Here is a 14,361-nt window from a genome sequence, read left to right as displayed (position 1 = left end):
AAAAGGGATTATATCAGGTTTTAGATAAACAGTCATTTTGCAACTTCTATTTTATTTAACTTGTAGTCCAAAATATCTGAAAATGACCATTGGCTTACCTGAAGGGTCCTTTTCTGTACACCGCGGGAGAGTCCAAGCAATGGGTTAATTCAGTCTGCTTGCCCTTAGGACTGAGGAACTATTTTTCCTTAAGCCACACCTCCTCCTGGTGTGCTCAATCCCCCAGAATTCTTTGAAGGAGTCAGTTCGTGCGGACGGAGCGAAGCGTCCAAGATGATGTACTGTTGACACGAGGAACCCGAATCCCGGCCTTGAGAGCCAGGGTGGGTTGGACTCTCCCGCGGTGTACAGAAAAGGACCCTTCAGGTAAGCCAATGGTCATTTTCCTGTACACCGCTTGGAGAGTCCAAGCAATGGGACATACCAAAGTTATTGTCCATCTGGGTGGGCAGAAGAAGGCTCCCGGGATTCGGTCTCTGACACAACCGCCTGGAGCACACGCCTGCCGAAAGACGCCTCAGCCGAGGCGAAAATGTCCAGCTTATAGTGTCGCACAAATGGAGAAGGAGAGGACCACGTAGCGGCCCTGCAGATGTCCAGGATCGAGGCCTGGGTGGCCCAGGCCGCTGAAGTAGCAGCACTTCGTGTGGAGTGTGCAGTGATGCCGCGCGGAACGGCCTTGGATTGACTTTCATAGGCAGTCGCAATGCAAGCGCGAAGCCACCTGCCAATTGTGGAGGAAGTGACCTTCTTCCCTAGGGAACCGGGCTGGAAGGAGAGGAAAAGAGCCTCTGACTTCCTGAATTCCGCAGTACGAGCGATGTAGACCTTCAGGGCCCTCCTGACATCAAGATTGTGCCAGGATCGCTCTCTGGGATGCGACGGATGAGGACAAAAATTTGGCAACACAATGTCTTGCGCTCTATGGAACCATGAGTTTACTTTGGGGGTAAAGGTCGGGTCCAGCCTCAAAATGACCCTGTGAGGGTGGATGACGCACAGATCCTGGCGAAACAGAGAGAGCCGCCAGCTCCGAAATCCGGCGAGCTGACGTGATGGCAATCAAGAAGGCCGTCTTCAGCGTCAGGAATCGAAGAGAAGTAGTGCGTAAAGGCTCGAATGGAGGGCCAGAGAGGGCCCGCAGGACCACGGACAGCTGCCAAGTAGGATAGCGATGAACGGTGGGAGGGCGAAGGTTAGAAGCGCCCTTGAGGAAAAGACGCACCTTCGGGATTTTGCTGAGAGGCAAAAGGTGGTCGCCCGACCAGACAGTAGACAAAGCCGCCACTTGGCGTCGAAGGGTGTTCGGGGCCAGGCCCTTGTTGAGTCCCGCTTGAAGGAAGTCAAGCACTCTGGGAACAGGCGCGGTCGTCGGCTCGATGAGCAGCTCCTCACACCACTTGGCGAAGGCGGCCCAGGACGCATCATAAATCCTAGTGGTTGAAGGGCGTCTAGCCGCCTGAATGGTGTTCACTACCTCCTCCGACAGGCCTTGGTCTTTTAGTTGGTCCCCCTCAAGTGCCAGACGGCCAACTGGAGCCACTGGGGCTCTGGGTGAATCACGGCCCCCTGGCTGAGGGAGATCTGGTCCGGAGGAATGCGCCACGGAGGAGACACCGACAGGTGGACAAGGTCGGCAAACCACGACCTGCGGGGCCAATGCGGGGCCACGAGAAGGACCTCTGCTCCCTCTGCGATGACTTTGGAGATGAATTGAGGAAGGAGAGGCAGGGGAGGGAAGGCATACAGTAGCTCGCGGGGCCACTTGCAACGCAGTGCGTCTGTCCCCTCCGCCCCCGGGGTGAAGAACCGGGAGTAGAAGCGGTCGAGCTGCTTGTTGTCCCTTGACGCAAACAGGTCTACGGCCGGAGTCCCGAATCTGTCGGACATCTGGTGGAACAGGCGAGGGTCCAGTTTCCACTCCGCAGGATCTATGGTCGTCCTGCTCAGCCAGTCGGCCTGTGTGTTGTCCACTCCGGAGATATGGTCGGAGCGAATGGATTCCAGATGGCGCTCCGCCCAGCGTCCCAGGGACTCCGCCTCTCTCATCAGTGCTCTGGATCTGGTGCCGCCCTGGCGGTTGATGTGGGCCTTGGTGGCCACATTGTCCGTCATCAGAAGCACATGTTGACGATGGATGGGCCGGCTGAAATGGCGCAGGGCCAGGCGAGCAGCTCTCAGTTCCAGCAGGTTGATGCTGTAGCTGGATTCCACTTGGGACCACTTGCCCTGAACAACCAGGGACCCCATGTGGGCTCCCCAGCCGGAGAGGCTGGCGTCTGTGGTGATGATCAACCTCTCGGGTTCCTTGAATAGGTGGCCCTTGAGGATGGCCGGAGACACCCACCAGCGGAGAGACCTCCTCACGTCCGGGGGAACTCGAATCGGCCTGGTAGAGTTGCTCCTGGATGACCTCTGGTGCGGCAGCAGCAGCCACTGAAGAGACCTGGAATGCAGGCGGGCCCACGGCACGATGGAAATGCAGGAGATCATTTTTCCCAGCAGCTGCGACAGAAGGACCACTGGAGCCTGCCTCAAGCTCAACACCTTGTGGGTCATGGACCTTAGACCGGTCAACCTGTCTCGGGAAAGGAAAACCCTGCACAAGTTGGTATCTATCACCGCCCCCAGATGTACAAGTCTGTTGGTTGGAGTGAGATGGCTCTTCTCTATGTTTAGAGAGAAGCCGTGATTTCTGAGGGATCTCATAGTGGTTTGGAGATCCCGAAGGGCCTGCTGCCTGGACGACGACTGGATCAGGATGTCGTCCAGGTAGCACTGGAGCCTTATGGGCCTGCGTCTTAGCTGAGCCGCCACTACCGCCAGCACTTTGGTAAACGTCCGAGGAGCGGACGAGAGGCCGAATGGAAGAGCTTTGTACTGGAAGTGGCGACCCGCATAATAGAAGCGCAGGAACTTCCTGTGCTGAGGACGGATGGGGATGTGGAGGTATGCCTCTTTGAGATCTATAGATGTGAGAAGATCTCCCTGTCGAATCCCCGCCAGAATGGACTGCAGAGACTGCATCTTGAACCTCCGGTAGGCGATATGCCTGTTGAGGTTCTTGAGGTCCAAGATGGCTCTCCACCCCCCCGAGTTCTTTGGTACCAGGAAGAGGATGGAGTAAAACCCCTTCCCCTCTTCGCCTTGGGGAACTGGTTCCACGGCCCTGATGTCCAGGAGGTGACGGACTTCCTGGTCCATACGCTGCCTCTTTTGGGGGCAGGACGGGACAGGGCACCGGATGAAGGTCCGAGGGGGAAGGGACAGGAATTCCAGGGAGAGGCCTTCCCTGACTGTCTGCAGAACCCAAGCATCCTCGGTGTTCTGGGCCCAATGGGAGGCGAACAGCTGGAGGCGACCCCCGATGGGCGCCAAGCCCTGGCAGTCACTTTGACTTACGGAACGGCCTGTTGGAGGCCCCACCGCGGTTATACTTGCGGAAGCCGAACTGCTGCCTGCCTCTGTCCCGAAAAGGCGCTCTGTCTTGGGACCTGTCGCCCTGCTGGCCGAAGGACCTATTAGCGGGAGAGAAGGAAGAGGCAGAGGTGGAAGGCTCGGAGGCACGAAAGGACTGCCTCCTAGAGTAGGGAGCGGCCTTACGTTCCTGCTTTTTATTTAGAGAAGGTAGGATCTTCCTCTTGTCCTTGGACTCAATGAGGAGAGGATCCAGGGACTCGCCAAACAATTTGGACCCCTTAAAGGGGGCGGAAGCCAGTTTCCATTTGTTTTTCTGGTCCGCTTGCCAATGTCGGAGCCAGATCAGTCGACGGGAAGTTATGTTAGAACCGAGGGCCCTGGAGGCAAATTTGGTGGCATTGAGGGACGCGTCAGCGGCATACTGGGAGGCCGCGATTATTTTTGACACGTCCTGGTGGAGACGTATGTCTCCCGCCGGGAGCTTGTTTAGGAGCTCGCGCAGCCAGATCACAGAGGCCCTATTAAAAAAGGAAGCGGAAGAAGAGGCCCTGATGGCCCAGGCAGCCGCCAGATGGGTCTTGTGGCACGCCTTTTCCGCCTTCTTGTCCTCCGCCTTAAGGCCTTCCAGGAGGTCGGCCGGTAGCGAGGAGTTGGAAGTGAGCGCAGCGATGGGCGGGTCGACAGTGGGAAGGGCCAGAAGGTCCTCCAACACTGGCTCCATAGTATAAAGCTTCCTATCTACCCCACTGGGAGAGGATTGCGTGGCTGGCTGAGCCCACTGGCGCTGGATTAAGTCGAGGAACAGCCCCGGGACCGGAACCAGCTCTTGCTGGGGCGCTGGCACATCAAACATGACCGCATTGGGATTAGCCGGAGGGGCATCATCCGCCGGCGCGGTCGGCTTGGGCTTGATCCCCACCCTGGTGGCAGCCTTGACCTTGTGAAGGACCGATTTAAAAAGGCTGGGCTTGAAGAGACCCGCAAAGGCGGGCGCTTCGGGGGGAAGGTCCTCGTCGTCCGAGAGGCCTAGCACCTCCGGGTCAGGGTCCTCAATGGCAGAGGCCTCGCTGACCACCGAGGATTCCAGGGAAGGATGGCGAGCACGCTTGCCTGGGGGCGGAGCTGCCTGATCGGGTTTAGGACCCCTAGGGGCCGCTGCGGTAGGACTTTTAAATTTCATGGCCTCCGTGATGCCCTTGGCAATGGCGCGGGCCATTAGCTCCTGCATGCGGGGCGATAACTCCTCAGAGTCAGAATCGGGATCCAGGCCCTCTTCTAGGGGGGGTGAAGCCTCACCCTGCATATCGTCTATGCTAGCATCCCCAGGGGGAGGAACCTGTTCACAGGCCCAAGAAGGGACCGGGGAAGCCGGCTCTGCAAATGACCTATTAGGGGATAGGTCCTGGGATTCCACCTCCTCGGCGAGGACCGACTGGAGATCTTCCCGGGAGGGAGGGGCTCCTGAAAGGGACTGCACCCTGTCTGCCTGGCGTCTGGCCTTCTCGAATTGCTTGTCAAGGGCCCGCTGGCGCCTTTCAGCATCCTTGGCCTCAGCTACCGAAGGGGTTCTGGAACGCTGTTTCCCAGAGCTACCCCCACCACTCTTGCCCGCACCCCCACTCCCCGAAGAGGAGGAACCCTTGCTAGGGGCCTGCGAGAGGCTCGGCCTAGCGTCTTGGGAATCGGGAGGACTGGGCAGGTCCATAGTCAATGACCACACAAGATGGAGCAAGGCTATGATAAGGCAGAAGGATAGATATAGACTGGGTGCTGTAATGGGAAACAAAACGAAATGATCGTTAAAATTGCCATATATACAATTAATCGAATCAATACTATGAAATCATCCCATGTTTCACACCAGTCGGAGGCCCAGGGGTAGGATTGGGGCCTGCACCGAGGTGCAAAGCTCCGCAGGAGAAGCAGGGAGGAGAATGACTATAGAAAAAATCTTTAGGCCTGCGCTTACTTAAGGCCTCCTCCCTGAGCCGGTATGATGACCGTTGGAATGGCACAGGAACCAGCGCCGCTCGCAAAAATAGACAAAGGGCGAAGGTGGCGATCCTAGCCCGAGAAACCCTTGCTAGGCCCTGCCACCTCCAGCGGCCTCCTGAACAACGAGGCTGATGCAAAATGGCGGCCATGGCTGGGCGCGCTATTTTCGCGCCTAAAAATGGCCGCCGCAACAGCGTGGGGCTAAGGGAGAGCGAGGGGCGAACGCGCCTCGCAATGGCGACGATCGGCCACTCCTCCCTGCGACAGAGGTCCTCTAGCAGGCCGGGGAGCGAAAAAACTTCGACGAAAATAACAAACGAGGGGCCTGGGGACTTAGAAACCTCGCCGCTGCAGCCGCGCCGTTTTAAACGACAAGCGGCAGGCCTCCGAAGCCGTCCCAAGAGGATCGGCTGAGGGGCACCCCCCACCACCTTCCAGCTTACCTCCTGGCCTTCAAGTGCAGATTGTACTGAAGAAAGTCGCAGAATTTAAGAGAGAAACGTCTCACGATGTTGGAGGAATAGTAGAGAAAAACTTTAAACGTAATTTGAGAGTCCAAGCCAAAAAAAGGATCAATTTAGCTCAGAGCTCTAACTAAATACGTCCAAACGGGCTGACTGAGGAAGAATTCTGGGGGATTGAGCACACCAGGAGGAGGTGTGGCTTAAGGAAAAATAGTTCCTCAGTCCTAAGGGCAAGCAGACTGAATTAACCCATTGCTTGGACTCTCCAAGCGGTGTACAGGAAAAGCAACAGTTTGCAAAAGACTAGCTTATATTAAATCAGTAGTTAAACAAGAAAAAAAACTCTTACCAAATCAATATTATATAAGGAAAATACATATTGCAATATAATCCAGACATTAACTAATGAGTTTCTAATATGCAGCTCCCCCCCCCCACAAATTATCTTGCTGATTGTACTTTTCAAAGTACTGAAATTGGATAAAGTGGATGTGTTTAATTTTTGTTTGTTGCTTTGAATAACCAGGCTGTAACCAGATTACTTTCAATGTTATGCAATCATGCTTTCTTTGAAGTCTATCTGTGGAACTGTGCTTTTTCTATGTTTCAACTGTCTTCTTCTGAATAGGCATGACAAAGCTCAGTTGAGTAGAACACAGCAAGCTTAATATAATATAGGAAGAGAGTCTACTCTTACAGATTTAGGTTCAGGGAGGAAAAGTGGAATGAAAGGGAAAGTTCCAAGAGGAGAATGTAGGACAGAAATGAGAACTGATAGAAGGGAAATGGGACAAACATCCCTCTAAGTTTCTTTTTCATAGCTATCTCTCCTAGTGCTTTCATGTTTGAAAGGGACTGAAATTTAAATAATAGACTTCAGTTAGTTTAATAAAGATAACTGACTTTAATGCAGATAATTAGAAAGCTAATATAAGGGTGGGCTCTTTCTTGCTTTGTTATATATTTAATAAACAAGTATTAAAAACAGACCTTTTAATTATATTAGGGTCTTTTATTTTCATGTTTCATGCTGTAATACAAAATCATGCATACCATTCTCCCACACTTAAACAATATAATACAGCATTGTCCATAGGCTTGGTTCTTTCCCTGAAGTTCTCGTATTCCTAAATAAAATAACAAAGCCTCAATGCATGTTTTTCCTTGTAAACAGTAAAAAAGCTGTTTGGGGCCAAAATTTTTGCTTCTCTAATTTTTCTCAGGGCTATTTATTCCTTCAGCTTGGTTTTTTTTAAAGTTCAAACATCATCTGTCATAGCAAATTATGTTTACTCTACCATGTTTGAAATTTTGGTGCCACTTAATATTCTGATTTGCAAACTTCTGAAACATATTAATCCAAACTAAATGGATTACGACATAAAATATAATACCAATATTAATTAATTCATTGTAATAGCATAAATTACACTACAAACATACTAAGGAATTAGACCAATTGAAATTCAGTGCAGATTATTTCTAAATTGGCAAATAGATGACTAAACCATCCATTTTATTTAAGTTCTAATCAACACTAAATTATCACAATATTCCATATAAAAATATTACATTCCTCTAAGACCACCAAACTAAACTAAACTAAACTAAACAATGAAAGCAGTTCCTTAAGTACATACATTGTTCCCTTTACCAGCACATGACATTTCTTCAACATTCTTGAGAACATTATGTACAGGTCAGAGAAAACTCTTTCACTCTTCAAATAGAAGGTTTGTTAATTTTCCTATTTGGATATGTGAACTCCCTCAACAAACAAAGAAACCAAATATATTTAAAACTGTAGTTTCACAATTAACCTTTCATGAATTGCACTCTGAAAGTCTATTGCCTATACAATTATAACAGAAACAGTACTTTTTAATATTTAATTGCAGCTTTATAAATATTAACAAATTAGAGAGCATGCAGGTAGATATTTTAAAGTGTCTCCTCTTGTATCAAGTTCATTGTACCTTGTATTGTTCAATGTCAACTACAGAGAAAAGAACATTTTGGCTATTTGATCATACTGGTAATCTTTTAGATGACTGAATTAGCTCACTGTGATATGAATTAGTCAGTATTGGAAAATGCAATAAAGGTATTTAAATTGTTGATTGCTGCTAGCTAGGACAGCTGTACTGTTTCTACAGTTACAGCAAATGTAATGTATGAATAAAGTATTACATCTGCATGATTGCAAAGTATTGTGAAATTTTAAAAATCATGTCAGATTCTGACTAGGGCAAATGTCAATATGGATATTTTAACTAATTGGGAGCATATTTTTTGTATGCAACTAATTTTGGATATAGATTTTCACCAAGATCAGATTAAATGAGATCAGTGAAAATGGTTGAATTGATAAGTTGTAGAGAAGTGAGCTCAGGAAAAATGCAGTATCTTTTGTTTGTGTAACTGACTAATGTTAATATCAATCTGGGTGACTTACAAATATCTATTTGTTCTTGTACCTTAACTCATAATATTTCTAGTCAACCTGACTGAAATCTAAATTCAGTAATAAGTACAGATAATAAATCTATTGAATCTACTTTTGATATATTTTGGGATAAACAAGGACTATTTACCTGTTCAGGGGTGTCAAACTCAAGACCTGCAATGCCCGTGATGTGGTCGGATCTAACCTGTGGGACCGTCCTGGGAAATGTAAAGGGCTGGCCCGCATCGATCTGGTCGACTCAATGCTAAGAGGAAACATTGGGCCAGCGTGGCTTCAGCCTGGTCTACCAAGTGTGAAGAGGCAGCAGTTTGGAGAGTGGTGTTAAGCTGGCCACGCCCACCCAGTTGGCCACAAACCCAGTCGGCCATACCCAGCCAGCCCCTGAGGTCAACCACAGCCCTGATGTGGCCCTCAATGAAATTGAGTTTGATACCCCTGACCTAGTTGCATATTATAGGCATGTATGTAGCCGAAGAGCAGTATATTCCAAACCTAAATCCTAAATTAAAGACTAGCTGAACAAATTAACATAGTGAGCTAGCAGCAATGAAACAAATGGTTCCTCTACCTGAGGAACAATCTCACTCCAAAGGGATTAGCCTGCCCCACTCACTCCGGCAGAAGGGCATGCTGCAGATCCCATTGGCCAAGAAATTTCAGCTGGCAGGATCTCGGGTAAGAGGCTTTTCTGCTATGGCTACTGCGATTTAGAACACTGCACCATTGAAGATGAGATCTACCTGCACCTTCCCGGCCTCTGGAAGGCCTAAAGCCTGACTGTGTTGACTGGTGTAGGGCCATGATGGTGGCATTACACATTGGAGTTGGCTACTGGATTAAGAACATCCCACCTCATCCCATTCATGTACTAGTTTAGCAAATTTCTTGTTAATTTTAATATTTTAACATGTTTACATATTCTTTTTTTGTGTGTGGTAAGCCACCCTAGTTTTTTGATAGCGAAACGGGCAGCATACACAATTAATTAATAATAAATAAATAAATAAATAAATAAATAAAAGATAGCTATTACAATAGTAGAAGAAAACATCTCCCCTTAAAAAATTTAGAGCAAAAATATTGGCATTACTTGAATTAAGATATGCACATACATGCATACACCCAATATTTAAAATCTTAACAGAACACCTGTGCTGACTGTATTGCATAGAGTCCATATTTGATCATATTTTTACCATATTTTAAAATAACTATTAACTGAAGGAAGACAACAAAGTCCAAAAATAGTAGTTAAGGAGAATTACACACATACATGTATCCAAGTGGTTTAAACTTACTAGAGGTAATCAGCCAATATAGCAGACAGAGGAGTAAGATAAGAGAGTTAAGAATGGTGAAATACAAATGAAATATAATAAAAGGGGAAATAATATAAGGTGAGCGTTATCGATTGGGAATTGCTATTAGAAAGAACAGGAAGCTCCTGTTCGTATTGTGTTGTGTAAATGTGGTGTGCGTCTAAGTTTTGTGTATGCGTATTTTACATGTTTGTAAATAAAAATTAAAAAATAAAAAAAATTAAAAAATAACTATTAACATTTTAAAATAATGTTTTAATCCAAAACATATACTATTCGTTCAGGGCCTGTTCAAAGTTATGGCAGCATTGAATACAATACAATCTTTTATTGTTTTATCAATGTATAAAATACAAAGAAAAATAAAACTAGGTAACATCATTGAAAAAGAAGTAGGATTGGTCCTCATTGTAGTGAACATCATAGTGTACCACAATTATGCAATTGTGATTTGGGCACTTGGCAACTGTTGACCAATTATGACGGTTGCAGAGTTTGGCAGCCATGTGATTGCCATTTGTGATCTTCACTTCCAATAAGCAAAGGCATTGGGGAAATCAACAGGAATGGTGATTATTGCGCTTAATGAACACCTGGGATTTGCTTAACAATGGTAATAGCAACTGCCTTTAATCAACACAGTTATGTAACGTCATTCTTTATGACTGCAACACTTAGCAATGGAGTTGTTAGTCTCAATTACTGTCTTTAAACAAGAACTCCTTGTACAACTTTCTGGCTTTAGCTGTATTCATTGCAGCTAATCACATTGGGTCAGATTGAAATTGTAAATCAATGTTATTAAAAATGTCCCTGAAGTAGAACAATCGGAGCTGTAAGCAAAATCATCATTCGTACTTCTGTTTGCTCTCCAGAATTTCAACTAGTGTATGTAGTATCCAGTGTTTAGCAAATTGTATGACTGGTTTGCTGTTGATCCCAAAGCATATTGGAAGTCTTATGAAACGTTAAACTTTCTGAATTGATCCAGTAAAAGATTTCTGTGTTCAAGCTGTTGTTTTTTCTGCCTTAAGAGGGAGGGAGGGAGGAAGGAAGAAATCTCTGCCTCATGTCAGTGTTACAGACTGCTACTAACAGCTTATGGCAAAATATATATGGAACAATATTATGTTTCATATAAATTCTTACCTTTGTTTCAGAAAAATGTGAATGTTCAGATTTACCTAAAAATGTAAAAGAAAAAATTACTGTCACATTTAAAGGGGAAAAAAGAATTTAAAAACAACTGAGAAAGTCTCAGTTGCATTCTGTCCATGAACCCGATAAAGGCAAGATCGAAAACCCATTCATAATCAAAGTCATGTTAAAATCATCAGTTTTGAATGCATACATACACATCCTCTTTTACTTTGCAATCACACACATAACAAATAATACATGAACAGAAACCATTCTAGTGCCATCTGCTTTTTTCTTTTCTTTTTATTTTTAAGGGTCCATGTCTATTTCCTTAAGAGTAAGCCCCTAATTAAACTAAGAGCACCCTCTAAGCGCAGGACAAACACATTCTGCTGGTTTGGTTATTCAACATGTCCCTCTGACTTTGTCTCCATCTTATCTTCAGCACATGTCAAAGAGAGCTTAGCGTCATTTTTAACTGCTTGTTTTAAAAAAGTGTTTTTCCTCTTTTATTAATATATATTTTCCCACATTAACAATGTAGTTGGTGACATGGGCAATAGTTGAAGTCTATGTATTTATACTGGCCATTCTAGGCTTCGGCTGTTATACTGTTTTCCATTCTGGTTTTGGGTTAGCAGTTGGGTTCTTTTCAGCTGCATTTTCCCATATTCTTCCTATGTTTCTGAAACTGAACCCCCAAACAAACATCTGGATTGAGCTGAAGCGGACTACAACAGGAGAGGTAAATCTGGCACAATGAAGCAGGGCACCGAAAGCCATCTCTCTCACACCAATTCAGAGTGCAACTCTCCCCATCTCTGCTACTTACGGTATTAATTAATACTAAATTTACTTGGTGGAAAAGATGATTTTTACCTGTTCAGGTCTCCAAACACATTGATCAGGTTTATGGGACTAGAAATGTATTGGGTAAAGAGCCACCTATCTCAATTTGCAAACATCCTTCAGTTAAAGACGAGGGGGTCAAACTATTTTCCAAAAAACAAGAAACAATGGATTGATTAGAAATTAAAAGGAGAAGCAACCTATAACTAAGGAGAAGTTTCCTAATGGTGAGAACAATCAACCAATGGTACAGTTTGCCTTCAGAAATTGTGGGTGCTCCATCACTGGAAGCTTTCAAAAAGAGACTGGACAATCATTTATCTGAAATGATATAGGGTTAGGGTTAGGCGTGAGCAGAGGGTTGGACTACAAGACATTCAAACTCCCTTCCAACTTTATTATTCTATGTTCTATGTACACACACACCTGCCCCCCATACACACAAAGTGTGGGGGAATAGTGATTTGAAAACGGAATCCTGTTTTACCACATAGCTGTCTCAGGAAATGTCAGCAATTTTTCAGGCCAACTTTTAAATTCAGAAGTTCTCCCTCACTTCACCAGACTATTCCTCTAGTACTCATTTGCTATTTTAGGGACTGGCTCACAATGATTGGTAGGTTGATTTGTTTCCTCTACCTCCTGCTGGAAGTCTATCTTACAGGTCTTCAATCTGTGACTGACTGAAAGGATGGAGAAGGGGTGCAGGGAAAAGGGTGGAAAAACCTTGCTCCTGATTTAAAGAATAAGGAAAAAATACCCAATAAAACAGAAGAGCCTCTGTTGTTTTACCGGGCAGCTTTAAAGATGTCCTGAAAACCAAGAGCCTGTTCTGCAGAGGCGGAGCACTGTTGAGTAAAGCAGAAAATATTCTTCTGCTTTGTTGGGCAGGCCTACTCACCTTGCAGATCAATTCTCTTTCTACCAAGTTTTGCTAGATGGCTAAGCCTATGGGTCTAGCCATGTGTTAAAGCTTGGTTCCTTCCAATGATAGCCCTTCCCCAAGGCGGGGAAAACACTTGATGGGTGTTCTTTCTGCCTGTGGGTGTCACTTGACATGAAAGGAAACTAAGCTAGAGAAATCCACCAATAGGTTTGACAGACTTTAAACCTTTCTGGCAGAATGTAAACTCATCCCTTGTTCCTTCAGAAACAGATAGCTAATAGGGCAGCGATGGCGAACCTTTTTTGGCCTGCTTGCCACAAGTGGGGGGAGCGCAGGGGGTTCGTGTGCGGGCGTGCCACACCCATAATGCAACGCGCGACCCCCCCAGTGGGCATGCGCTCACAACGCGCGACACCCCCCCCCATTTTACATGCTTTTTTCGCCCTCCCAAGGCTCCAGAGGCTTTATAGGAGCCTGGGGAGGGCGAAAAGAGCCTCCCCCGCCCCCCCGGAGGCCCTCTGGAGGCTTCAGGGACCGTCCGGAGGCTTCCCTGAAGCCTTCGGAGCGCTTAAAACCACTCTCCGAGCAAACCGGAAGTGACTTCCGGGTTGCTCGGAGGGTCGTTTTAAGCGCTCCGAAGGCATCAGGGAAGCCTCCGGACGGTCCCTGAAGCCTCCGGGGGGGGCGAAGGCTCTTTTCGCCCTCCCCAGGCTCCTATAAAGCCTCTGGAGCCTGGGGAAGGCGAAAAATAGCTTTTAAAAAGGTGAACTCAGCTGGCCAGCGCGCGCATGCGCACTGGCCAGCTGACAGGACAGCGCCTCGCGTGCCCTGACAAATGGCTCCGCGTGCCACTTGTGGCACGCGTGCCATAGGTTCGCCATCACTGTAATAGCGAATACAGGTAATCCTTGATTTGTAACTGATCACAGCATTCAAAGTTACAATAGACCCCCGCCCCCAAAAGGTACTTATGACCTGGTTCCTACGTTCTATTTTTGGCATTCAGCATTTACAGGCCATTTGCAGCATCCTATGGTCCCATCTAGTGTGGACCACATTTTTTGCTGAAAACAGGTGGTTACTTCTGGCTTTCAGTAAAAATGCCTCATAGCAAGCAATTGCATCTGCAATTGCAGCATTTGCTTAACAATTGCCACAAAGAAAGGTTTTAAAATCGGGTCAGGCACGTGATGGCCTAGTTTATGACAATTACAACTTACAACTGAAATTGGCAGTTTTCTTTATAGTCATAAGTTGAAGACTTCCTGTATATTTCTTGCCCTTAAACTACTTATTGTATGAATAACTTTTGAGAGAATAATTTTGGAAAGCTAATTTAACTTAGTGATTAAACACCAACCTAGAACCTAGAGAACTGTTAATTCTAGTTCTGTATTAGGCTTAGGCATAAATGCCAACTGGGTGACTTTGGGTGAGTCGCTGTCTCTCAGTCCAGCCTATCTCACAGGGTTGTTGTTGTGGAGAAAATAGGAGAAGGAGGGAGTATTAAGTATGCTGCCTTAAGTTATCTATAAAAATAAAAAGGTAGGATTAAAAATACATAAATGTGAATACTTGTTCGGCTTTTCTATCATTTATCCATAACCTGTAATAATTTATTCTGTTTTACTTTCAAACCCAACTACCTTGGCATTTGATAAATTAATTCATCCTTTCAGATGCACTTCTGCCTTTCTTCTTGTTACATCTAGTAGGAAGGTATCCAAGCTGGGATTGTATTTGCTATTTATAAGAAAAAAAATCTGCTTTTCTATAAGAAAAGATGGTCCCAGTCTTGGGACCCAGGACTGTAATGAAAGC

The 14,361-nt window shown here is 46.2% G+C and overlaps 1 protein-coding gene across 3 annotated transcripts in view; it reads right to left on the bottom strand.

Annotated features, from left to right (window-relative positions):
- The window catches only part of SPIRE1 (spire type actin nucleation factor 1), a 54,197-nt gene that overhangs the window by 27,427 nt on the left and 12,409 nt on the right, over window positions 1-14,361 (bottom strand). For all 3 annotated transcript variants that reach the window (XM_081952120.1, XM_081952121.1, XM_081952122.1), the window contains exon 2: window positions 10,815-10,849. In XM_081952120.1, the coding sequence (XP_081808246.1) occupies window positions 10,815-10,849 (35 nt within the window). The remainder of the gene's footprint in view (window positions 1-10,814; window positions 10,850-14,361) is intronic.

The sequence above is a fragment of the Natrix helvetica genome (assembly GCF_964273705.1).
Source record: "Natrix helvetica genome assembly, chromosome: 4".
Taxonomy (NCBI): domain Eukaryota; kingdom Metazoa; phylum Chordata; class Lepidosauria; order Squamata; family Natricidae; genus Natrix; species Natrix helvetica.
This window is presented reverse-complemented; position numbering and strand designations above follow the sequence as displayed.